This window comes from Eucyclogobius newberryi, unplaced genomic scaffold (genome assembly GCF_026437365.1).
Source record: "Eucyclogobius newberryi isolate DKJ021-1_F unplaced genomic scaffold, fEucNew1.0.hap1 SCAF_19, whole genome shotgun sequence".
Taxonomy (NCBI): domain Eukaryota; kingdom Metazoa; phylum Chordata; class Actinopteri; order Gobiiformes; family Gobiidae; genus Eucyclogobius; species Eucyclogobius newberryi.
The window spans coordinates 3,756,342-3,782,208 of NW_027315823.1; the positions used below are offsets into that span (position 1 = coordinate 3,756,342).

Here is a 25,867-nt window from a genome sequence, read left to right on the forward strand (position 1 = left end):
GGTATTAAATAATATGTAGGGTTGTATGATATCTGCAGAGAGATGAATCCTAATGTCCACCAATATACACATTTTTCAAACCCACATAAGATGTATATTAGAATAGAGCAGTGCCATCCCGGCCCACACTCCACACCGGACGGTGGCGGTAATGCGCCTTTAGTTGCGTGTCAACCGCCGATGAACATTTAGAAGAAGAAGAAAACGAGCAAACTGCAGCCATTTCCGGCAACTGTTGGTTTCTCGTGCGACACCAGTGCCACATTCGTGCGACACTCGTGAATTCTCTTTTAAACTTGGCCTAAAACACACTAAAGCACAGTCACAGGTAAGAGACACTTTAGTCATGTCCACACGCGCCCTCTTTATGTGCCATGAACCAGGTGGAGTTATTCCGCTGGACACGTGAAATGGTGAGTGAAGCATAGTTAGCATGCTTAGCGGCTAAAGCTAAAACCGGTCAATATCTGCAAAAAACAAAAACAAACACTTGTTTACGTTTTTTTTAATGCAATTCAACAACATTTAGTGACTAATGTGCGCATTTCTGTGCTTTGTGCATGTAATTTGAATTCAAACTTTCCTTATTCTTTTAACTATTGTGTCGCATTCGGATTTGAATACGTTTTGTCCCTGCTACGTTAGCGTTTCAGCCATTCACAGGGAAGACTGTTTATGGTTCTTGCTGGTCCTGGATCTCTCGGTTTGTTGCATCTCTCGTTCTTCAATTTGAGTTTCCCATCTCAAATGTCTCCACTTGACCTGGACCATGTCTCTGGTTTCTGACGGGACGATCTACTGTAAACAAATGCACTAGTGGTATATGTTTTGTCTCTGCACGCAACATGATATGTGTGCAGGGCTGTTCTTGCGACAATATCTGTCGATTTGTCTGAATTTATGTCACCGTGGAGCTTACTTTGATAAATCGGGAAAAAATTAAAAGGGTCAGATTTACAATTTATTTTACACCGTCCGAAATGAATATATTAAGACTTGGATACTAACGACCAACGATGACTTGAAAGCACAATTACAAATAACTTGGCAGCCCATCTTTAATGGACTAGCTGCCACTGTTTATGCATAAAAGGCATCTTGAAAAGTGCCTGGTGTCAGCTCACAGCTGATTCTCGTGTTAAGTTTCACTTTTGTTTCAATGCACTGTATGTACTCATGCTTTTACTACACCTTTATGGAGGAGGAGGATTATGACCGATTGGATTGTTTTTTTGTTTTGGCTGAACTTTGCGCTGACTGTTTGGCTGCACTCGATCTCACTGGACTTTAACAACGCCACATTAACTGTTTACGTCTTTACCTGTGCAGAGGAGGAAGAGGATCACAGCCAAGTGTTGATCATGTCTGTTTTGGCTTCAACGTGGACAACGGACTGTGGCGTGTATCAAGAAATTTGAATATTATATCATATTAATATTATACAATGTAGGGAATATCTTTATTTGCTTCAATAGCTGCATCTTGTGGATTTTCTTTTTTTTATCGTTGCAGGGTTTGTTTTGGGTCTTTTTCCAGGTGATGCATTGGCACGTCACTAGAGCGTGATCTCTGATTGGTAGCTGCGCAAAACCAAATACAATGCCCGCAAAAAAGTTTAGCTTTTCCAATTTTTCTGCATTGGCTGTGTGTCCAAAGCGCCCGACGCTCAAAACGCAGGATTCGCTCTGCAAAAACGCTCAAAATGCGCCCACAGAAACGCTGGAAGCCCAAGACACACATCCACATAGACTTTGAATGTAAACTGGACGCTTTGACGGGGCGGTATGAATGCAGACATGTTTATTTCAAGTAGTATTTTAATGATGGTGCTATGTAAAATAAGGAATGAAGTTGAGTTTTAGGGATGGTTTATTTCCCCCCCCATGTCAAATCGGATGGCAGGCCGTTTTGATTTATCTTTTATGTACGTAGCGAGACCCCTGGGTAATCTGAAATGAGAATTCACTACCGTGGACCATATGTATCTGTGAATATCTCATGGTACAACATGGGCACCTGCGGATTATTGATGGCGCAGCTGAGGGCTGCCTCAGTGTTTCGGTGTTTTATGTTGCACCGAATCACCAAAACAAGTTCCTGTGTTTGTGAATTCTATTCATTGACATGGGCAATACATCCTTTCAGATTCTGAGGGTCGGCCCGTATATGTACAATTTATTTTTCTTTGTAAATTTGGCCTTTGTTAAAGGCTGAAAGTATGTTTGCACAACATTCTTTTTTATCAACTATATTTAAGGGAATGTAAATTCCGACCACTTTTCGTGACTCATTTACATGTCAATCTCTTTCCAGTAAACACTGATACAGCCAATGAGAGAACAGAAGCAATGGTTAAAATGTTTTGGCTGCGCTTCATGTGCCAAGCGTTAACTAAAGTGAACAAAAGAAAGTTGGACACATTTACAGCACTCACTGCTCAGACAGGCCACAGCACATGCCAATTCTTCACAAAGATTTATTTTAATCCTGACTTCAAACGATTGTCCATAGTGAATCCAGCATGTTGTTGTTGTTGTTGTTGATGACAACAGCAGGTAGCAGCGCGAGTGTTAAAGGTATCTGACCATCATCTCTCTTCTCAACACTTCTCATAGCTGAGTTCAGAGTACTTCAATCCAGCGCTGCCTCAGTCAGAGCCATGAATGGGCAGAGATCACCCAAGTGCGTCACTCTGTCAGTAAATTGGATAACATGTTGTATTTAGTTGTGTTTTAGAGCATATAAGCCAGGGGTGGGCAAACTACGGCCCGCGGGCCGGATCTGGCCCGCAGGGGCTTTCAATCCGGCCCGCGGGCCGGATCTGGCCCGCAGGGGCTTTCAATCCGGCCCGCGGGCCGGATCTGGCCCGCAGGGGCTTTCAATCCGGCCCGCGGGCCGGATCTGGCCCGCAGGGGCTTTCAATCCGGCCCGCCAAGCTTGTCCAAGTAATATTTAAAAAAAAACTTTTTTTTCCCTTCCCTTTTTTGCCCTCAGGCATCTGTCTGCATGTGTATCCTTAATACATATGATGTGAAATCAATTAAATAATAGATTCAATAGCCTATATTTGACAGAAAAGTTATATTTTATTTGATATTTAATTTTTGGGATTTTTTTTTTCACACCAATGATCACGGGCCGGCCCTCAGCTACTTGCCTGGATTCGAATGCGGCCCTCGGAGGAAAATAATTGCCCACCCCTGATATAAGCTTTAAAATGATGTATAACATGCACCGGTTTTTCAATCATCGTAATTATTTATGGCCATGATAGGTTATTCGTGGGGTTTTTGGAATCTACGGTTAACCTGTCACTCCCCGAAGATATTATTTTTTTTTCTCTCTTTAGATTGCTCTTTGAATTTCAGTAATTTTTTAGGCACCTTTTTTGTTGCTTTTTGATCACGGCGGGTAAATTCAGAGTGTCTAAAGAAGATTGTATTTCCTTTTTGTTTCCAAATATTTTCGTGAAAAGTTTTTTGCTGAAGGCTTCAAATGCTTGTTTCGTTAAAATTACATTATTCTTTTTTTGAACCACTTTCATAAAATCCTTGTTTGGTGAAGAGCATTTTTTTTAAATCATTCCCTGTGAGGCCAGGTCATTAATCTCACCCCATGTCTTTAATTACCTGTAGCATTTGAGGATCCTTGTTTTCATCATGTTTAGCTTCCAACAGCTCCAGTTTGCTCTGTAAATCATGCAATTTCCTTAGTTTTTTTGGCCAAGGCAACACCATGTCCCTCAAAACTGGCCCCTGAAACTTCTCCATTGTTTTCGTCTAAATACGTCTCGATATTCTTTATAATTTTTTTTTTTTTTTTTTTACAAATTGTGGGTCAATGAGTAGACTAGAATGAAATCTCCAAAGTTAGTTTTTTTGTCTATGTTCCAGATCTACAGTGATCATACAGCGTGATCACTTAGATCTGTTGTACCCATGTCTGCCTCAGTAATTTTGGATCCGTCTTTGTTGAAAATAAAGTACTAAATAAATGACTACAGCGCTCGCTCGCACGGTCGAGCGGCGTAGCGAGCGAAGATCCCCGTGCGAGCACCGTGGGGCTTTTTGCTCTTCTCACATGGTTGTCTTGATACCTGCCGGTATCTTTTGAGCATGGCGGTGACCAGCCGAAGCATGTCGGACCGCCATACCAAAACCCCTCAGCGAGAACACTGCTCTATTCTAATATAGATCTTATATGGGTTTGAAAAATGTGTATATTGGCGGACATTAGGATTCATCTCTCTCCAGATATCATACAACCCTACATATTATTTAATACCGTACTTCTCAGGCTATACAGCTCTCCTGAATAAAAGCCGCACAATATTTACGAAGAAAATAGAACTTTTCCATATACGGGCCGCACCTGACAATAATCAGGTGTTCACGTTATAGCATGAGATATTTTCACATAAATACACGTAGTATTGATGTGTCTTTTGAACCGGGGGTCTCGCGGCGCACCCGAGGTCTTAACAAACACACCACAGCTGTTCCTACTGTCTCCTCTGTCCTTGACTACTCTGTATGAGCTGATTTACCTGTGTCTGTGTCTTCTCATCTGGTTCATCTGCTCCTGAGCTTGTACTTATCAAGTGAGTGTTGCGTTATAACACAGATATTTACACAGAAATATGGTCCATGGTAGTGATGCACATGCTGGCTTTTCATCAGCGAGTCAGGTCTTAGAAAGTTTCATTTCAATGCGTCAGATCGCCGTATATCGCACGTGCGTGCTCCGTGTGTCTTTGGATTTTCTTGTTTCAACCCAAGATGGAAATCCTCATTCCAGTGTTGGCCGTGCTGTGGACATTGCGGTGCAGCACCACGGCGACCGCGGACTCATTATCCATATTGGTGAGCAGCAGCACCAGCAATGTGACTATCGGACTTGTGAACATTCGGACTTGTGGGCTGCCACCGTGTTATCGTAATCGCTGATTGACTTTCAACATGTTTTTAAAGACCAGATCACCAATTGTACAAATTGACCAATATATACATGTATGCTTGGAACAAATGCTTTTGCGGGCGGCGGAGTGAGCAGACGCGTTCAGCCCCTTGCAGATGAGTGAATCCCTGGTACGCACCGCTGCCTGCGCTGGAGCTCCGGATACATCAAATTTATCGTGTTCCGCGCACGCTGTAACATCAGTTTTATTTAGGCGCGTAGCCCCTTACAAATGCCACGTTATAATGTTCAAAATTACTCGAGAAAAAGGCTTACCTTTCTACTAATACTGCTTTCTTTCCGCTCACTTTTAGGAATCTACATTTCAACCAACGTTTCAGCTGTTCTATGCTGTGTTTATCAATCGAAACATATTGAAACGAAGCTCCTGGGACGTCATTATTTTCTAAAACTGTACGCATTGCTGCTGTCTCCCTTGTAAATGCACTGAACTGAAGATGTGGGGTTGTCCAAACATCCGGGCAACTCGACCGGTCACCCGACCTCATGAATATTAATGAGCAATCGTGACGTCATTTACGATCAGTGCTATTGGATCCAGTATGCCATTAACATCAAAAGATGCCATTTTTCAGATGATATTGTATGAAACATGTCGAAAGCATTCTTGTAATTATACTTCTGTTACACATCTCTCTGGTTGAACACAACACACAAACATACGGACCCCAACAACTGAACACAATACAAACGTATATAAAACGAGATCAGAGGGTGGAGGGAAAACTATTTTGTAGATGTAAAAGGCCCTGCGGTACGGTTGATATAACCTTTTCACCTTGGCATTCACAAACCAAAACTGGAACACATACTCACATGTCTCCAGCACAGTCTAGGGCCCTTTCATTGAAATAAAGGAAACAAAGGGAGAAAGTTTCAGACCAGATCCTGTATTGACCTGGCAAATGCCAACGTTCATCAGCTGAAGTGAATCTTGATCCTCAACGTGAAAATTGAGAGATTTAGGGATCCAGGTCTCAATATACTTGACCACATCCTTGCTGTCAGTGTCTTCTTTAATACCAACAATTCACATATTACATCTACGTTCTCGGTTCTCCAGGTCGTCCTGTTTGTCTGTCAAAACCTGGTTTGTCAATTCTGCCACTTTGGTACGTAAACCTCCTCAGTTGCCGCAGTCCAGGTGTCCAGCTCGCCATTCTTGGATCTCAAATTACGCTTTTCCACCAGGGCCACGTCCATCATTGTCTTTATAATCTTGTCGGTAAGCTCCCAGAAGGCCGCCATAATCACCGGGTCGATCCTGCTCCGATTCTCCTCCTGGATTTTCTGAAGCGGCGCAATCCCCCACCTAAGTGTGCAGAGGATAGGGCTGGAGCAAAGCTAGCAGTTAGCTTAGGTGCAGCATTGCAAGCCTGATTCTCTGGTGTTTTTCTTCTTGCTTTTCTTAGACATGTTCACAAAGTAAGTGTCCAGACCAGTCTCTTCAGTTGTAGTCATATAGACACTGTTTTGAGAAAAACAAGATGTTTTGACTCATCCAAGAGTCACTAAAAACAGTGTCCAGATTTTTTTACATTGGAACACTCCAATGTAAGGGATTACACCGACTTTTCCAGTCTCTTCATATATCTGCTCCCATGTGACGATACCAGGTGAACTTGTAATAAAGACTGATTACTCCCATGGATCCGACCGTATGTTCAATCTAAGCAGCCATCCTAAACCCTTTTCTCCCCCTCACCTACTTTAAATTAACGTTTAGCAAGGTATTTGAATGACTCTGGCTGGGCAGGCTAGTCAAAGTCAACTTTAATTTTGTCAAAGTTCTCTTAGTATCTCTGCTTTGGGGTTCTGGGCTTGGTCAGTTTAGCACCATCCTCCCTTTAAAACTCATACCAAGATTTTATTGCTTGTACGCTTGTGTTCTTGTAAAACATTGACTTGTTCTCTACTTTATGCATTGCAAGTGTAATGTCAACAGGACTGGCTTCCTGCCCCAATTGTCCAGCACTTTGCCTGCAAAATGTTCTGAAATGGCTCTTCTATTATTGTCTTCATTGTGTTTCAGCTTCAACTAAAGGTTGAGGACCCTTCTGCTTTGAAACAAGAAGAGGACTTTTGCTTTTTACACACTGCACTAGTTATTACTTTAGTGCTGTTTTGTGTAACTTTGCAATATTTTCAAAGACACTGCTTTCTTTAAAAACAACCAAAGGCCTATTGGACTTCTTTTTGCGAGCATCTGTATTTGAAGCCCCTAATGGCCCAGAAACCGGGTGGATTTACTGCAGGACATGGTTTACTGTCTGCAGCTCAGACTTTAAACTTCACTTCTGGCCATCCAGGTGGGGGCATGGCTTCAGGGGGAGGTCGTGGTCGTGGTCGTGGTCGTGGTCCAGAGCAGATGGGCCGGTCGCGGGTGAATTCAGCTGAACACCTGAGCAGCACCTCCATGAAGCTGTTCTCCAGCCTGGGCCTGTCCCCCTCAGATCTGGATGCTCTAGCTCAAATTCCCGAGGATCAGATCTCGGTGGAGACTCTACCACACATTCTGAGGCAGCTGAAGAACAGCAAGAACCGTGAGAGCTTTGCAGAATGGGAAGAACCAAGGGCCAGGGAGGGGCCACGAGACCGGCAGTACACTTTCAGACAGGTATGAGCTGCTAAAGTGTCCTTACAGGCAGGAATGGGCAGCTAAAAGATCATTACAATGAAGAATAAGCAGCTGAAATACCCTTACACACAGGATTGGGTCGCTAGAGGCCCCTTACACACATGATTGGGTCGCTAGAGGCCCCTTACACACAGGATTGGGTTGCTAGAGGCCCCTTACACAAAGGATTGGGTCGCTAGAGGCCCCTTACACACAGGATTGGGTCGCTAGAGGACCCTTGCACACAGGATTGGGTCGCTAGAGGACCCTTGTTGCATTTCCACTGGTACGACCGTGGCGGCCTGGATCAATTTCGTGTGTGCTACACACAAGCAAGATCTAATTTTGTTCAAAGTCTGACCAATGTGGTATTATAATTAGGTCTAAAAAGGACACACATTCTGTGTCTCTGAGGGGGAAGACTGCAATCTTAATTTTCATTGAACTATTCTAAACTTTTACTTATTTGTTTTTGATGCTGTTGTGCTCATTGACAAGGAATGCCTGGCCAATCTTAGACTGCCTCAACACGACTGCTGTCCCTTTGGAAATGCAGCTATACAGGCAAATACAGGTTTAAGTTGCTTCAGGTTGAATTGAAAAACCTTTGCTAATAGTTGGCACCTCAGAAGTCGAGACAGGCTTAAGTTAAACCAGCAGATATTTCTTACCCCACTGCATTCATTCCTCATTCTAACTGCCATAAATGCTGACACCCAGGACTCCGCTCAGAGCCATGACTTTGGTCGAAACTTTGGCCGCTCTGGAGACTTCTCTCAGCTGTCTCGTCATGACTTTGGTATGGCGCCCCCCTCTGACTCGGCGGGGTACATGCCAGGGCGCATGGGACAGCCATCTCAGGGAAACGTGGAGGACTTCCTTGGAATGAATCCAGCCCGGTTCCCACATGTGTGCTTGCTGTGTGACTTTGACGTTCACTCCATCATGGTGAGTACCTTCTCACTGCACCTGCCACTTCTTCTAAAATGTCCAGTCAAAAATCTTCTCAAGTCCTTTTCCTTACCTCTCCTGCTCCTTCTGAAAGGTCCAATATTATGCTTTCAGGTCTTTTGAAATACCTTTGGAACCCAGTTTGCGTTGGTATTTCATGTTTTAGAACTGAATGTTGGACACCAACTCTCTCTTTAAAGGCAATCATTGTAATTGAGCATATACGGTCACTAACCAAGCAGCTTGGAGCAATATAATGCTAACAGTTAAATGCTTCAACAGAAGTTTAAAAAAATATATTTTCCAATCTTGTTGGAGACTTGTACTCGGCCCCTAATCTCGGCACCTTTTTAGAAGAATGGATTTTTATCGCTTTAGTGACTTCATGTTCTGTTGCTGCTAGTGCAACCGCTTGGGTACATATTTATTTTTTCCAAATCCATTTCTGCAGGGATCTTTTATAGCCATGCCGAATTTTCATTAACTAACCTGAAAATATTTTCCTTATCTTAATCCCTGTTCCTAAATCTAAATCCAGAAAACCATTCCCAGGCCTGTTTGTCAACTTGAGCCCTAACCATTACACGACCCTGGTCCTAAACCCTACCCCAGATCTATTAGAAGCAGTGCAGCTTGCCTTGCAGCGGCTGAACCATTTCTTGTTCAGCTGCTTCACTTTCTGAGACCATATTCCTACTTTCTCCAGTGCAGCTTACGTGGTTTATTCTTCAGGTCCAATACATCTGGTAATATTGAGTGTTGTATCTTTACATGCCCAAACTGGGTTCTGGTAGCTTCTGTACAATGTCTTCCATTTCCTATTAACATTTCTATTTTTGTTCTTGCTTTTCAATCTGTCATGGTTGACCTTTTCTCTTTTATTGCCTTTATAATTTTGGTGCATTCATCACCATTCAGGCCGTTCAGATGTTGACTTTTCTCCTACAACTTTTAACTGACCTCAAAAGTTGTGTTTTAAATTCACCGCTTGAATCTATGTAACAGTTACACGTAAGTAAAAGTCTTCCATAATTCATCCTTATTATCTAAAACAAGATGATTGGTTTGGGAATCTGTTGAAAATTCTTACATTTTCAATTGAACATAATCTCAAATACCGGGCGGGCCCTCCTGATGACAGATATTTAGCCCAGTGGGCAGGGCCTACCACAGAATAGGCTAAATATCTGAGTTGCTGGTCTAAATTCGCAGATTGAGAATGACTCTTGGGTGAGAGTCAACGTTTTTAGTCCAGATTACTACAACTGAATCTTTTTCTACACTCCTGGACAAATTAGATTTTTTTTTTTTAATACATGTTTTGGGGTGTTTGTCAACATTTTAAACAAGCTTTTTTGTATCTTGGTCAACACTTACATATTCATTCTACATATGGATAAACTGAAAAGTATCAAGTATTTGTCCACCAGAGAATACTTTGGCCAGGCTAACTTTTCATTCTTCTTCTGAGAGTGACAGTCAGTCTAGGTTAGTCCTCCAAAAATATTCTTGAATCTCTGCCTTGCCATAAGAGTATTTGGACTTTCTCTGTCTGGCCTCACAGTTAAAGCATTACGGGTCAGCCACCTGCTTCAGCTGAAGTCTGCACTGTGCACTTCTACGCTGTCAAATTTTCAGTCATCAGTCCCGTCTGTTGTGTGTCATGTTTTATATTTGGGCCCAGTTTATTTAAGGTGTGACTTGATGCAGTAACTTTGCGAATAAGCTACATTTGGAATAGGTGGCTAACCAGGTTTATTTCCTCCATCGAAACGCCTTTGGAAAATGATCTCAAGGTAAACCCATGATTTATCTGACTTGGAAGAAGGCAGGTAAAAGTGCTGAAGTGGACATGTGTTTTAGTTCTTTGTTCTTCTTGGTTAAACGAGAACTATGTAGTATTGACAGCTGTGATTTCTCTTAGGAGTGGAACCAGCACATAAATGGACTCCGACATGCAGAGAACAGGAGAGTGCTGCTTAACATGTGAGTATTATAATACCCCATTGTCATTGCCATGGTCAATCTTATTGATACATATGTTTACTAATTGTTTGCAATATTATATGACAATTAAAGGATTTTTCTTTCAGTTCTTAGAGTCCAGTCACTACGTCACTTGTTAGAGTCCAGTCCCCCCCGACGTAGTGACTGGAGTTAAGACATATTTCACCAGCTCAACTTCAGAATCAGAAAGAGTTTATTGTCATTGTCAAGACTTAAGACTAGTCTTGGCTAGGGATGTCACGATCTTAATGTCACGTTAAATGATCTGTCACTGAACAGATTTAAAATAGTTGTAGAGAGCTGTGACGCAATGCTACAGCGAAAGGATTATGCAAGATTTAGTTTGGAACTAATGATTTGCTGGAGGCCTAATAGTCATTATTGAGTAGTGTTTCTACCCTGATAGGCACCCAGGCCTTGTGCTCCCAAACCTACTAGATTTTAGTCTTGCTGACTTAAAAAGGTAGCCCACGTGCTGCCCGGTGGTGGAGTGGTTGGGTTGTGGCGCATGTGGGATGCTCCATGTGCAGCCGCAGCGTTGCGAGTTCAAATCCCAGCTCCGACCATTTACTGCATGTCCTCCTCTCTCGTGCCCATATCCCGCTAAACGCTTCCACCACCTACCAAATTCCACTTTAACCCTTGATCACCACGGCATGGGGTCACACCTCTGGCATTAGAAATCAGTTGTAATGTCAGACTATATTTAGCCCTGGTGAGTCGCTGCTTTAGTCATGGTGTGAATTGGTTTTGCTTAATGTACTAGATTTAGTCCTCAACATTGATTCAACATCGATGTCTGTTGTCTGATGTTCAACATCTCTTTTGTTCCAGGTATCCGGACTGGGAGCCCCCCATGGCCTCCAACAGAAGGTCACAACCACAATGTTATTGAGAAGATGAATGCTCTCTGGCTCTCTGGCTCTCTGGCTCTCTGGCTCTCTGGCTCTCCCACTGTCTCTTTCACATCACATGCGATGATGTTTTATTCATGACATTATTTGGGTTGGAACAGTGTTTGTTAATGAACATACATGTTATATATGCTGTAAACTAGTGATGTGTAGATGACGCAGGTGTGTTACACATCTCTGATATCGTGTTCACACAGTATTGACAGTGTTAGTGCACTCTATTGCCCTATCTGGTGGTCTTAAAAAGGTAGGCCTGCTTCTTCTCTTAAAACCTACACTTAAAACTGGGCTTGTGTACAGTCACTCATTTACATTTAATAAGGAATTTGTCTGAGAACACTTGTAGATCTAGAATTCTTAGGTTTAGCGGAAGTTACGAAAAAAATGTAAGAAAACATTCATATGGGGCCCAATGACCTTAATTTATTTTCGGAATTGACTATGTTTTAACCCTGGTCTGTCTCTCTGTCTCTCTGTCTCTCTGTCTCTCTGTCTCTCTGTCTCTCTCTCTCAGTGGGGGTATGGACGCTCCCAACTCCTCCGATGGGCTTCTGGGACCTGCTCCCATGTCCTCCCAGCCTTCAGGACTGTCCCCAGGCTGGGGTAAGGCCTTCAATCACTCAAATATGTTCTTCTAATTCTAGTATGTGTTTGTATGGTCTCTTTACAAATAGTAAGATACACATGGTAATAAGTGACATTAGTTAAAATAATCTTTTTAATTGAGACACTTTTGCTTTCTTACATATAGCCACAGAGCGACCCTGACCAACAGGTGCACTGTCCATGTCTACTTTAAGGCAGCGGTAAATGGTCAAAAAGCGGCTGTTCTTGTTTGCATTTGGGTGAATATAATTGTCTGGTCGGGTTTTATTTTGCCCACTAAGCAAAATGGACCACATTGTAATGAACCTGGCAAAGGTGTCGTCCCTGGCCTACTGTGAACAGCAGCAGAAATGCCACAATAAGCACCAAGCAAATGGTCGACCCATCATGTTGAAATGGACCCGACCATATTGTCTGGTAATCTGAGTTTGTCCTTAGTGCATTATATTAGCTCTGTTACTCAGTACCACTGTACTATGCTTTTAACATCAATCATATCAGATTATAGTCCTGTTTATGATGTTGTCTAAGCCTGATGGGACCTACAATGGGTTTAGTCTTGGTTCAGAGGTAGGTTTAGTTCTAAATCTGCTGTGATCTACTCTAGTTCAAGTCTACTTTATGATTGACACTGGGTTGGTCTTTGCTTAGTCCTGTTTTAGTTCTTTTTTATGTGATGTATATGTGTGTATTTATTTTCTACACTGAAAAAATAGATTTCTGTTGAATAGTATCATTGAGAGTTGTTTGTGGTATTAATGATAGAATTGTGTTGCAGTTTTGTAGCATGGCCCTACTGGATTGGTCACATATCTTATCAGACTTACTTGCACCTATGTGAAGAGTAAATATGCGATAAAATGTTTAAGGTTGGGTTTCCGTCGGGTTACCGGAAACACACCATTTTTTTCTTCTTGGCCTAAATCAAAATAACTAACGAAAAACGCCTAAGGCCCGAAGTCACTGGGATAGGCTCCAGTCACCCGCGACCCCGAAAGGGAACAAGCGGTAGAAAATGGATGGATGGATGGGCCTAAATCAAAATGCGCCATCCCTGAATGTATGTAGTGAGACCCCTGACGTAGACATCTATGTTTCATCTATGATCTATGTTTCCAGTGGATTCACTCTGTCACTGCATCCAACAGATCGGAGTGTGGATGCAAAATAACGTTTGTTATAGTTTTTGGCCCACAATAACAAGGCGAAAGTCTAAGTTACCTTCAATCTCTCACTCTGAAACCTTCAAATCAAGTGAGAAATTTAGGAGTAGTATTAGACCCAGATTTGAACTTCAACAGCCACATAATATCTATTATTTCATTTTGCATTTTACCTAAGAACAATGGCCAGAATCAAAGGCATTTGTTTCCAGTAGGCTTTACTGTAGGATTACTGTAACGGCCTGCTCACTGGCCTCTCCAGACAAGTGGTTAAACAGTTAGGACACAAGCAGCAGCATTATGACAAAACTGACTAGAACTAGGAAGTACAAGCACATTAGTCCTGTGCTCAGGTCTCTGGGTGTCTCTCATTTGGCTCAGAGAATAGATTTCAAAGCAGCCTTGCTTGTGTACAAGTCTTTGTGTGGGCAACCACCAAAGTACATCTCATGATAGTGCCATATGAACCATCGCAAACACTCAGCCCTCAGGCCTCCTGCTGGTGCCCAGACTAAACCTGGGTAATCCGCGTTTCAATATGATGCATTATTATGTTTATGTAAAATCTGGAACAGCCTTCCTGAGATCGACGCAGACAATGTTTAGTCTGGCTAAAACATCCTTTTCAGCCCTCATGCCTGAGGGAATTTGATCTGCATTTTAAATACATTTTAATATAACTTTATGCTTTTACTCTCTGTATCAAATTATTTCGTAAAGTGGTTTGATGTGTTTTCATGGCTGTGTATGAATGGTGCTCTACAAACAAATCTTGATTGATTGATCGTAATAGGCCTAATGTATTATCATTGTTGTATTAATGAAATGTAATGTCATGTTTCCATGTTGTTTCTCAGGAGGAGGGTCTGGATTGGCTGAGAAGAATGCACAGGGACAGAGCATGGTCAGTATCCAAAACCTACACTTTATTCTCAAGCCCCCATGGATTGTACTGTTCACTTATTGTACATTTTCCTGGTTCAGAGAGTCAGAGTGGTGGTGGTGAAGTACGACCGGAAACCTCTCAGTAACAAATCCCTCTTTAACTTTGTCGAGCCGTTTGGACAATTGAGAGAGCACCTCCTGCTAAAGAACAAGGTATTGCTGCTAGTGCTACTCGAACCACAAACACTGCTGTGTTACTAATGCTCCTACTAACACTGCGGCCACTGTCCTCAAGGTATTGCTACTATAATGGCTATTACTGCTGTTAATAATACTATTACTATGCTACTAATATGAGTGCTATCCCTATGGCTACAACGCTCATCTAATTTTCATTAACTAATCTGCGTTTTGATGTTTAGAAAAGTACATAATTCAGAGATGGTGCTAGTGTAGTCGTTGTGCGTCTCTGTGCTAACCCTGAGCAAAAATCCAAATGTTCCCACACAAACCTAAACTCAAGGCTTAGAGATTGCAAATTTGAAAAAGACACATAAAGGAAAGAATACCTTGACCTCTCAAACTGGCTTGTGATCAAAGTTTTGCCCTGAACAGCACAGAGTTTCTAGCAGGTATAATCAAAGGAAAAGCTTTATGTTGGAAAAAAAAAAAAAAACAGGACTTTTATAGATATTTACAAATAAGAAGCTATTATAACAAAGAAATCAACACAGCAATAACCGCTATAATCCTCTGACTCAATTACTTATTAGTTTATAAATCTGTACTTTCAAAGGGAATAATATCCAAATTGTATAAAATGGGTTAGAATAACAATTTGTACAGCCAATCTACTAATTATCGGTATATGGAAAATAATTGGGGGGGAAAGAGGATCATTTTGTTTTGACTGAAGAAGAAGTGGAAAATAAATGTACATCTCAAGTGAGAACTCCAAAATCATGTTTCAAAAGTCTGACACATTTTTGTCGTATGTCAAAGTACAAGAAAATGCCTACTAAGGGAGAAACTTGGTGTATTTTGGGACTGTGCTACAGACTGTTTTTGACATCACCATCCCACTGGATTTGTGAACTGTGTACTTTAAAATACTGCCATGGACACAATCACCTCTCTCTCTGGAGCATCCTCCTGGTGGCAGTAAAAAAGGCCTTCACAAAAAACTGACAACACAAAATGTACTGACGATCAAGGACTGGACTGGAATGATTAAAAATACTTTCAAACACAAATGGACAAATTCAAAAGACTTTGAACTGTTTGGATGTGTTTTTGTGTCATGTTCTTTTGTATTCTGTTATTTATATTTAAAAAAATCTTTGTGTAAAGAAACAGGCCTTCGGGAAACAACCCCCACTGTGTTGGTGACCACTGTAATGGTCTCTAAGGTCAGAGTAGGTGGCACGGTGGCAGAGTGGGTAGCACTCTTGCCAGACTGGGCCTTTCTGTGTGGAGTTTGCAAGTTTCTCCCCATGTCTGGGTGGGCAACATGTACCATAGATAAACTCCTTCACCAAGCCTAGTGCTGCAATGGCCGATGGGTCAAATGCAGAGGACCATTTTCCCTACTGGAGTAAAGGCTAATTTAATCTAATCCCCCATTTGTCCAGACTTGATGCTGAAGAAACTGGTGGCCAAGTGGCCATTATTATGTGTTCTCTGACTGTCCTTAAATATTAGACTGAGATTAACAAGATGCTACAAATTCTTTTACTAGCATCCCATTGGACTTCAGAACTATGTATCTGGGCCTCAATAATCCTGCCACGGGCACAATGAATGGATACCTTTTTGGAGCAAACGTTTGACAGCAGGGAAAAGGGCAAACGATGACACGCACGTCACCGACAATCAAGGACTGGACTGGAAAAATTGGGAAAATGACATTTGGACTTTTAATTTGGAAATGGACAAATTTGATAAACTTTGGACTAAATGGGACTTGACTGTGTTGCTGTGACTTAATTTTTTTTAAAGTTGGTCGAATAATCATAAAGATACAATATTCTCTTAAATATTTTTGTCCTGCTCTCTGGTTCTGTTTCTCATTATTTGTATACTTTTCAAAGAATTTAGAAGAATGAAATAAATAAACCGTACCTTTTTGAATTGTGTAATTTCTTTTTATGCTTTTTAAGATAATACAACATACCAGCTCATTGTTTAGTTTGTTTTACGATTGGGGAGAAAAAATTAGACAATGGGTGGCCACCATAGTATTCTTAATGGAAAAAAACTGCAATCAAGGACTGGGCCGACATTATAAACCAAAACAGTAAAAAAAAAAAAATCAATATATGGTATTATTATAGTAGTATTTATTCTGTTTACATTCTATTTCTGTTTGCGCCCCCCTTTAGGGCTTCCTGGAGATGAGTACCCATGACGAGGCTCTGGACGTTGTCAACTATTATCAACAGAATCCTGCAACTTTAGGAGGAAGACCCTTAGTGTTTGAGCTGTCCAAACGCTTTTACATAGAGGTACACGTGCACGAGAAATGCATTCAGGGAGCCGACCGGAGAAGATCTGTTTTTACAAGGGCCATAATCTATAAAGCTGGCTGAAGTGCAGCAGTCCAAATATCCACTGTAACAACGTTTTTAATACAAATTATAAATATTTTCTACAAAAAAGCTGATTGAAAAATTTTGAAAAAATATGCAGTGTTGACTTCCCAATACGGGTACAAAGCAGAGGTTTCGCTAGATATTCAGTGGCCCTCATTCATCATCAACTCGGATCCTGGGTTCCAGAGCAGCTGATCATAAATACGGCGACTGAAAACCAGCGTCATTTGAATGAAACTTCCCAAATTGTTCTTGGTTTAAGTAACTTCACCTGCAGGATAATCCACTATGGCAGAGCTATTCAACATGAGGCCAAATCAAGAAATAAAAATCAGGAAATCACATTGCATGATTTTAAATTATTTGTATTTTTTTTATTACTCTACAGGCTGATTTAATTGGATATATTTTGGAAAAATTTAAATAGTTGTGACACATAGTCATTTAAGGTTTTATTGGTCTATCACTGATTTCCTTGATTGCCCCGACTACACGCCACTGCTATATCGTCATTAGAATACTCCAAAAAGTATTGAGATATTCGTTTTGTCAATATCTGATTCTGATATCGCCCACACCTGGTCAACATTAAGACTTTTCTCCCTTCTAAATGATGTTTGATATTGTGTTCCAGCTAAAGTAGTAGTTAGGAAATATTTGTGTATCCAGGCCAATAACTTTGATAACAAAGATCTCTTTGTGCAGAAGCCACAGTCTCCTCCGCCGCCACCGAGGCCTCTGGAGCGCAGCATGAACCGCAAAGTCCGGGATGAGTCCCCCATGGTCAGCCAGGTGCTCTATTTCTCCAACCTGCCACGAGAGGAAGAGAAGAAGAAGGACCTGCTTACCATCGCCGGGAGGTTTGGCACTGTCGAGAAACACCTGTTTCTGCCTAAAGAGGTGACTGCTCTGCCCATTTCCTCAAACTAGAGATTCATTTTTAGTCGATTACATAATCTATCTCTAGACCTCTACAAATATGTCAGAATCAAAAAAGGTTTATTGCCATTGCCACTGAACAGAATTCACAAACATAGGAACTTGCTTTGGTGATTCAGTGCAACCTAAAACAATGAACAATAATAAAACTAAATATAAAATCAGAATGGGCATGCGTTAAAGAATGGGAGTGTCTACAGAGCCGCGGCGTGCGGCCGAAACTGCCATGTTTATTTTGTGCCGCGGCTCCTGAAACTGCTGCGCTATTTGACCGCGCCGTTTTAAACCGCGCAGGGTTAGGGTTAGGGTTAGGGTCAAGGTTAAGGTTAGGGTCAGGGTTAAGGTCAGCGTTAGCGTTAGCGTTAGCCATGAGGCTATATGGCAGTGCCGCGGCTCCTGAAACTGCTGGGCCATTTGACCGCGCCGCGGCTCTGCAGCTACGGCCTTAAAGAATATGTTCTGAAATGTATGTATTCTTGTCAGTTCTGCTGTACATTTTTCTCATTTCTCACAAATGTTTATGCTCCTGCCTGGTTTTAAATGTGCTTACTCAACAAAATTGTACTTTTCAAACATAAATCACCCTTCAGGAAAATTACTTTTACATATTTTTTTCCTAACATTGTTCAAGCGTTCAATGTAATGTGATCCCAGTCTGTGCTGAAGTCAGTCTCCCTTGTGTTCAGGGTTTTATTCAGCTGTCATCTCCTCGAGAAGCAGAGATGATGGAGAAATACTACACCATGAACCCTCTAGTGGTCAGAGGGCAGCAGGTCCGCTGCAACGTCTGCACCAAATACAAAACCCTCAAGTGAGTCACTTCCTGGTGCAGTTCTTCCTTAGCGAACACTTTGTGTGTTTGTGCTGTCATGGCCTCTGAGCCGGCTCATGACTAAATGTAAAACTCAACCGTAACTCGAACAAACTAACCAGTTACATGGACATCTCTGCAAAGTCAGGAGTATGTGTCTTTGTGACCAGAACAGAACTGTGTTGTGTGATGCAGATGTAGAATAAACAAAAAGGAGTGCAATTAACCAATTAATCAACCAACCAACTAACCAATCACCCAACTGATCTTTGGACTGTGCCACTTAATCAGTTAGACTGCAAATGCCCTTTATTGTGACAATTGTCAGATTGACGCCTGAGTCCAGGGCAATGAGTTCCATCTGTATTATGACTTCCAGGCCCGACTCAAAAGTTACGCTCAGTGCTGCGGTATAAGCAGATGCGTGTGGGTTGTCCTCAAACACCCACATTTAAATTAAAGCGGTGCAAGCGACGATGATGGCTCAAATGTTCAACAAAATGTTCAACAAAATCTTCAACAAAATGTTCAACAAAAGGTTCAACAAAATGTTCAACAAAATGTTCCGACATGTCTCTGTGCTGGTCAAAGAAACAAGGCTTCCAGAAACATCGGTGGCCAAGGAATGTCCATCCAAAGTTATTTATTTGAAATAAACAAATACATTTAATCCTTGAGGACTGGATGCAGGACAGCACTTTAACTGCTCATATCTATTGAACTACAACAGATGGATTCATTATTTACTGACAACTAGACACTTCTGTATCTACTCCATCCACGGGCTTTGTAACTGCTCAAGAAAAGTCAAGAAATCCTGCCGTAAAACGATTAAATTCATCACGATCCTATCACGATGCATCCAGGCCAAGTAGGACCTGTGGCTGGTGGAAACATCAGTCTCACTTCTCAGCACGGCGCTACTCTGAGCCACTCTGTGCTCATAAAAATTGGACAAACTGGTTTTCTATTTGCTGGCAGCATGACAGCTGACCAGCAATTGCAAAATGTGTCACGCATTTATACTTTGTCAAATTTAAAGCCTGTATTATAACTTTCTTTCTCTCTAGCGTGCCACCGCAGGATTACTCTGGTTCCCAGGTCACACGTGGAGCTAGACCAGACCGGTCGTATAGTCCCAGACGCTCAGACAACAGGAGGAGTCCAAGTCCTAACCCCAGGTGCCTCTTATGTCTACGCTATATCTAAACTAGGCACTAGGACTGAATTCATGTGTTAAAGTTAATGTTTCTGCTCTCCTCCAGAACCAAATGGGACCGCAGGAAGGAAGAGCGCCCCAAGTCGAGACCGAGGCCATATGCAGAGTCGAGACCGAGGCCAAATGCGGAGCCTGAACCGGCGACAAATGCGGAGCCAGAACCGGGGCCGACTGCGGAGCCAGAACCGGGGCCGACTGCGGAGCCAGAACCGGGGCCGACTGCGGAGCCTGAACCGGGGGCGACTGCGGAGCCTGAACCGGGGACAAATGTGGAGCCTGAATCTGGGACAAATGCGGAGCCTGAGCCGGGGACAAATGCGGAGCCTGAAACAGAACGTACTCAAAGTCCAGCTGAAGAAGAGAGCTGTGGACAGATGGATGAGCTTCAGATTATGAAACCGGAGCAGGACACAAAGAGCGGAGAGAGGGAACAAAAGGTGAGAACCACACTCCATGGTTCATCCCTGGATTGGTCCTGGGTCCAGTCTGCTTTCAACTTTGTGTTTAAAAGACTTAACCGGGACTGAAAACTAAAACCAAAACCGAAACACACAAGGTTCAAGCCAAAATGTACTGTATAATCACATGAACGGGCCAAATGTGTGTGTTATTTGTATAGACGGCCTCTAATGGTGACGGACGTTCTGACGACACGCCTGAGGAAGAGGGCGGTGCAGGTGAAGAGGCGAAGGGGGCGGAGACTAAGGAGACAAAAGACAGCGTTATGGCAGACAATGCCACTGAGGAGAATCCGGAGGGAGATCTCCATGAAGATAAGGAGGTAATGCCACCACTGCTACTGTGCCTAATCTTATTACTACCGTACTTTTTGGACTTACCCATGCTTTGAACGCTGCGGTCATTACAATGGTGCGTCCGATTTATAGATTTTACTGGCTAACGGCCACTGGGGGGGGCAATCTAACAGGAAGTGCAAGTGTTTGACACACTGTAGAAGAAGATTTCAGGGGACACATGTTTTCTATATTTTAACCAAGGTTTTGTACCAAATAGAACTGACCTGAGATTTAAGACCTGGATTACTAAAGGTATTCAAGTTTTTCACCAGATAATCATAAGAAAAGCTTTGTTATGTTGAAATAACCCTTTGGCTTGTAGAAACAAGACTTATTATTATTATAGAAATTAAGTAAAGTAATGACCATTGTAACCATCTGACGGGAATAATATCTACCGTACTTTTCAGGCTATATCATAAGCTGACCTCTTTAAAGGTGGTATGGACGATTTTTTTCAGCAAGTCTTTTTTTATCATATTTCCTCGTGGCGTGGATAAATCATTTGTCCTGCCACGTATCAATCATAAAACGCACCCATCGCTCACCTGCAGCCGCGTCAGGCTCGTCCCCACGTTTCCGCGTGCCTAAGCGCATGGATCTATCATAATATAGTTCCCTCAGTGTACGGGGCAAAATGAAGACGGAGAAAGACAGTTCGAGCTGACGCAGAAGTGGACAGAAATCTACGGGAGACGAGAGATGCGATGCGCTCCGTTGCGCTAATAAACAAACGCACGTGTGTGTTGTATCAGTCCACATGGGGGAGGGGCATGTGCACTTCCGCCTGCGTTCCTAAATCGCCGAAAAATCGTCCATACCGCCTTTAAGATTTGAACATCTTTGATTAGCTCCTTCCATGTCGTAAGCACAGATTTTACCCAGGGATTCTTAACTTCCTCAAATAACTCAACCGTATGTCATCTGCCAGCAAGGCCTGCAAAGGGACCGTGGCATAACGGTAATCTTAATATTTTTCCATTGAGCTTCATATTCTGGGTCACGTTCAGCGTTTTAAATCAGATTCGGGGTTTCCGTCCGAGATGAGCCCGATGAGGCTGGTGTCGTCCGCAAACTTGATTATGCTTATAGGACCTTTTAACAGTTTCACTTGATTTGGATTTAATACATTGTGTGTTCCGCACACACCCAATAGGACAGTGGTCACTTAAGTCCAGAGGAAAGACACCACTACATTTATAATTCTGAGGCTTGTTGCTGAAGATAATGTCCAGTAATGTTGCTTTAAGTGGGTCTTTAGGGTCCGGTCGGGTGGAGCAGTAATAAGATGTGTGAAGTTTAATTCATTACAATCGTGTTTTAGACTGTCAGAAGTTTTGGACCAATCGATGTTCATGTCACCTAAAACAAGCAGCTCGGAATGATCAAAAGTGGAGAGGAAAGTAAAGAAGTCCTCTAGCTCATCGACAGGTGCAGACAGGTGCAGATGGAGGACGATAAAACCCTCCAACTGTCATTTTCCCAGAGTTATTTGTACCCAGACCTACCTCGACTATGAGAGTCCAAATATTTCCAGATGATGCAGCTGAATCTTTTTCTACAGTGCTACACTCCTGGACCAATGAGGGACTACACCCACAATCCACTGCACATTCATTCACGCATTGCATACTCTGCTTTCTTTTCAGGATTTTGATTTTTTGGAGAACATGGATGACATGGTGGTTGTGGACGAGCTCCAAGAAGATGATGAGCCTGAAGCGATAGGTACAGTACGAGTCAAAGAGCCATTGTGTCAGAAAGAAGAAGTCTAAATCTGTGCTTTTTTGTTCTTGTTGCTACAGATGACTCAGAGAAAGGGGTATGTATATCTGATCGGTTTGCAATGAGTCAGTGTTTGGTTTCTATGACGCCCATGTGTCTCTTCTGATGAAGGGAATGCGGGTGGTGCTGATCATGGGCTTCAAAAAAGGATACAATCATCTGAGTGAACTCATGCAGCTCGCCCAACCCTTCGGCAAAGTCGTGCGACACCTCATCCTGGACATGCAGCATAAGGTGGGTACCACACCTGCCACATTAGGCACCTCCTAACTCCTCCTCTTCTGGTCTCTCCTAACTCCTCCTCTTCTGGTCTCTCCTCCTCTTCTGGTCTCTCCTAACTCCTCCTCTTCTGGTCTCTCCTAACTCCTCCTCTTCTGGTCTCTCTTAACTCCTCCTCTTCTTGTCTTCGCTCTCCCAACTCCTCCTCTTCTGGTGTCTCTCTCCTAACTCCTCCTCTTCTTGTCTCTCTCCTAACTCCTCCTCTTCTGGTCTCTCCTAACTCCTCCTCTTCTGGTCTCTCTTAACTCCTCCTCTTCTTGTCTTCGCTCTCCCAACTCCTCCTCTTCTTGTCTCTCTCCTAACTCCTCCTCTTCTTGTCTCTCTCCTAACTCTTCTTCTTCTTGTCTCTCTCCTAACTCCTCCTCTTGTTGTCTCTCTCCTAACTCCTCTTCTTCTGGTCTCTCTCTCCTAACTCCTTCTTCTGGTCTCTCTCTCCTAACTCCTCCTCTTGTTGTCTCTCTCCTAACTCCTCCTCTTGTTGTCTCTCTCCTAACTCCTCTTCTTCTGGTCTCTCTCTCCTAACTCCTCTTCTTCTGGTCTCTCTCTCCTAACTCCTCTTCTTCTGGTCTCTCTCTCCTAACTCCTCTTCTTCTGGTCCCTCCTAACTCCTCCTCTTGTTGTCTCTCTCCTAACTCCTCCTCTTGTTGTCTCTCTCCTAACTCCTCCTCTTGTTGTCTCTCCTAACTCCTCTTCTTCTGGTCTCTCTCTCCTAACTCCTCCTTCTGGTCTCTCCTAACTTCTCTTCTGGTCTCTCCTAACTCCTTCTCTTTTGGTCTCCTAACTCCTCCTCCTCTTGTCTCCTAAGGCGTATCTGCAGTTCTCCACAGAGGAGGAGGCTGTGTCCATGGCAAAGTTTTACAATGGAAACGTGCAGGCGACAGTCTGTGGACGAGCGGTTAAAATCTGGCACTACACGTCCCTTGCCACCATACAGGTACTTCTGTCCCCACAAAGGTACTTCTGTCCCCACACAGGTACCTCTGTCCCCACACATGTACTTCTGTCCCCACACAGGTACTTCTGTCCCCACACATGTACTTCTGTCCCCACACAGGTACTTCTGTCCCCACACATGTACTTCTGTCCCCACACATGTACTTCTGTCCCCACACATGTACTTCTGTCCCCACACAGGTACTTCTGTCCCCACACAGGTACTTCTGTCCCCACACAGGTACTTCTGTCCCCACACAGGTACTTCTGTCCCCACACAGGTACCGCGGTCACCATAGACACAATAAAACACATTTTTAAATGAAGCCGAGATTATGGAGCGTGAAAGTAAAAGCCAAAGACTAAAGCTGTTTTGTGTTCTCTCTCAGTTTGGATTCGTAGTGTACATTGGTAAACTTCCCGATGTAAAGTACTCAAAGGAAGAAGTCCTGAGGCTGGTCGAAGAGTTTGGAAATGTCAGGAAGTACTTTCTGCACTACATCCGCCGAGAGGTGAGTAGGCTCCTCCCACTCCACACACAGGGGTTTTCTCAAGATGTTTGTGAGTTTCTTTCATTTGTCGGTTATTTGAGTCTATATCGAGTGTGTTTTTATAACCTGTTCTCCAGTGCTTCATTGAGATGGAGACTGAGGAGCAGGCGGAGCGAGCGGTCGAGCATTACCGCCTCCATCCAGCCATTTTCTACGGCCAGCGCCTCACCATCTACGTCAGCCGCAAGTACAGAGTACTGCGCGGGTGAGTACTGCAAGCACTGTACTATTGCTGAGTGCGTATGTGCAACCGTGAAAACTAAGTCACTGTTTTGTAGGCGACATGTGATGGTCGTGGGCTCTGAGAAGAAGGCTTCAAAAAGAGAAAAGGATCCAACGCCAAAACGGAAGTCAAACGATGAGCCACCAGCCAAAAGAAATCGAGAGGAGAGACCAAAGAAGGTCTCCAAGGAGAGAGGAGATGAAGAGACGTCTACGGAGGGAGGAGATGAAGAGAAGAAAGAGGAAGATGGAATTGAGGCAAGGAAAGAGGAGGAGGCATCTAAGGAGGAAGGAGACGACGAGAGCAAAGAGGAGATGTTTTCTGAGGATGGAATTGAGGAAAGGAACGATGAGGAGGTATCTAAGGAGGAAGGAGACCAGGAGATGATGGAGGAGCAATCCAAGGAGGGGAAAGAGGAGAAATGTATAGAAGATGAAATTGAGGGGGAAAAGGACCCAACAGAGGAAAAGGACCCAACAGAGGAAAAGGACCCAACAGAGAAGGCGGAGGAGGACAGACTTCAGCTGAAGACCGAGAAGGAGAGACAGGATCAGGATCAGGATCAGGACCAGGACCAGGACCAGGACCAGGACCAGGACCAGGATCAGGATCAGGATCAGGACCAGGACCAGGACCAGGACCAGGATCAGGTGAGGAGAACCACAAACTGGGACAGTACTTTTCTGTTGCTTGAATTGAACAAAAAAACACAAGTGAACTTCAAACATATTTCTATTTCGTAATAACAAAGAAGATACCTGTACCTGTTTTTGTAACGCTGGCTTGTAGGGCGAAGAGGAGGAGATGGAGACCAATCAGGACACTGCTCTGACTGAAGCCCCTCCCTCAGACTGTGATGTCCCGCCCCCTGAGCCTAAATCCAGCGTGGCGTCGCTCCCACTGCCGCCGTACGACCCGCACACTCCTTTAGGTGAGGTGCAGTGCTTGTAATGGCAGTGTGTGAGTGACAGTCTGAGTGTGTTTGTGTCTCAGGAGTGTGTGAGTGACAGTGTTTGTGTCTCAGGAGTGTGTGAGTGACAGTGTTTGTGTCTCAGGAGTGTGTGAGTGACAGTGTTTGTGTCTCAGGAGTGTGTGAGTGACAGTGTTTGTGTCTCAGGAGTGTGTGAGTGACAGTGTTTGTGTCTCAGGAGTGGAGCATGTGAAGATGGGCTTCTACTGCCGCGTGTGCTTCCTGTTCTACTCCAATGAAGACACGGCCAAACGCACCCACTGCAGCAGCCAAGCACACTACACCCAGCTCCAGGTTAGACTACGCCTGCTCCACCTTCAGACCTGTTTTAGACCTGTTTTAGACCTGCTTTAGACCTGCTTTAGTCCTGCTTTAATCCCGCTTTAGACCCGCGTTAGTCCCGCTTTAGACCCGCTTTAGACCCGCTTTAGTCCCGCTTTAGACTCGCTTTAGTCCCGCTTTAGACCTGCTTTAGTCCCGCTTTAGACTCGCTTTAGACTCGCTTTAGACCCGCTTTAGTCCCGCTTTAGTCCCGCTTTAGACTCGCTTTAGACCCGCTTTAGTCCCGCTTTAGACTTGCTTTAGTCCCGCTTTAGACCCGCTTTAGTCCCGCTTTAGACCCGCTTTAGTCCCGCTTTAGACTCGCTTT

At 43.4% G+C, this 25,867-nt stretch overlaps 1 protein-coding gene across 2 annotated transcripts in view; it reads left to right on the plus strand.

The window, feature by feature from the left end:
* The first annotated feature begins 217 nt into the window (after nucleotides 1-217).
* matr3l1.2 (matrin 3-like 1.2) overlaps nucleotides 218-25,867 on the plus strand; it is a 27,469-nt gene continuing 1,819 nt past the window's right edge. The window contains exons 1-23 of one of the 2 annotated variants that reach the window (XM_072451457.1): nucleotides 218-328; nucleotides 7,010-7,594; nucleotides 8,315-8,542; nucleotides 10,470-10,531; nucleotides 11,387-11,425; nucleotides 11,981-12,069; nucleotides 14,093-14,139; nucleotides 14,220-14,333; nucleotides 16,502-16,624; nucleotides 17,417-17,611; nucleotides 18,337-18,461; nucleotides 19,532-19,642; nucleotides 19,727-20,117; nucleotides 20,300-20,461; nucleotides 22,127-22,205; nucleotides 22,283-22,299; nucleotides 22,374-22,496; nucleotides 23,347-23,475; nucleotides 23,864-23,986; nucleotides 24,103-24,230; nucleotides 24,304-24,898; nucleotides 25,038-25,179; nucleotides 25,397-25,512. In XM_072451457.1, coding sequence (XP_072307558.1) covers nucleotides 7,202-7,594; nucleotides 8,315-8,542; nucleotides 10,470-10,531; nucleotides 11,387-11,425; nucleotides 11,981-12,069; nucleotides 14,093-14,139; nucleotides 14,220-14,333; nucleotides 16,502-16,624; nucleotides 17,417-17,611; nucleotides 18,337-18,461; nucleotides 19,532-19,642; nucleotides 19,727-20,117; nucleotides 20,300-20,461; nucleotides 22,127-22,205; nucleotides 22,283-22,299; nucleotides 22,374-22,496; nucleotides 23,347-23,475; nucleotides 23,864-23,986; nucleotides 24,103-24,230; nucleotides 24,304-24,898; nucleotides 25,038-25,179; nucleotides 25,397-25,512 — 3,531 coding nt within the window. In that variant the 5' untranslated portion in view covers nucleotides 218-328; nucleotides 7,010-7,201. The remainder of the gene's footprint in view (nucleotides 329-7,009; nucleotides 7,595-8,314; nucleotides 8,543-10,469; nucleotides 10,532-11,386; nucleotides 11,426-11,980; nucleotides 12,070-14,092; nucleotides 14,140-14,219; nucleotides 14,334-16,501; nucleotides 16,625-17,416; nucleotides 17,612-18,336; nucleotides 18,462-19,531; nucleotides 19,643-19,726; nucleotides 20,118-20,299; nucleotides 20,462-22,126; nucleotides 22,206-22,282; nucleotides 22,300-22,373; nucleotides 22,497-23,346; nucleotides 23,476-23,863; nucleotides 23,987-24,102; nucleotides 24,231-24,303; nucleotides 24,899-25,037; nucleotides 25,180-25,396; nucleotides 25,513-25,867) is intronic. The other variant, XM_072451458.1, reaches the window with a different exon arrangement.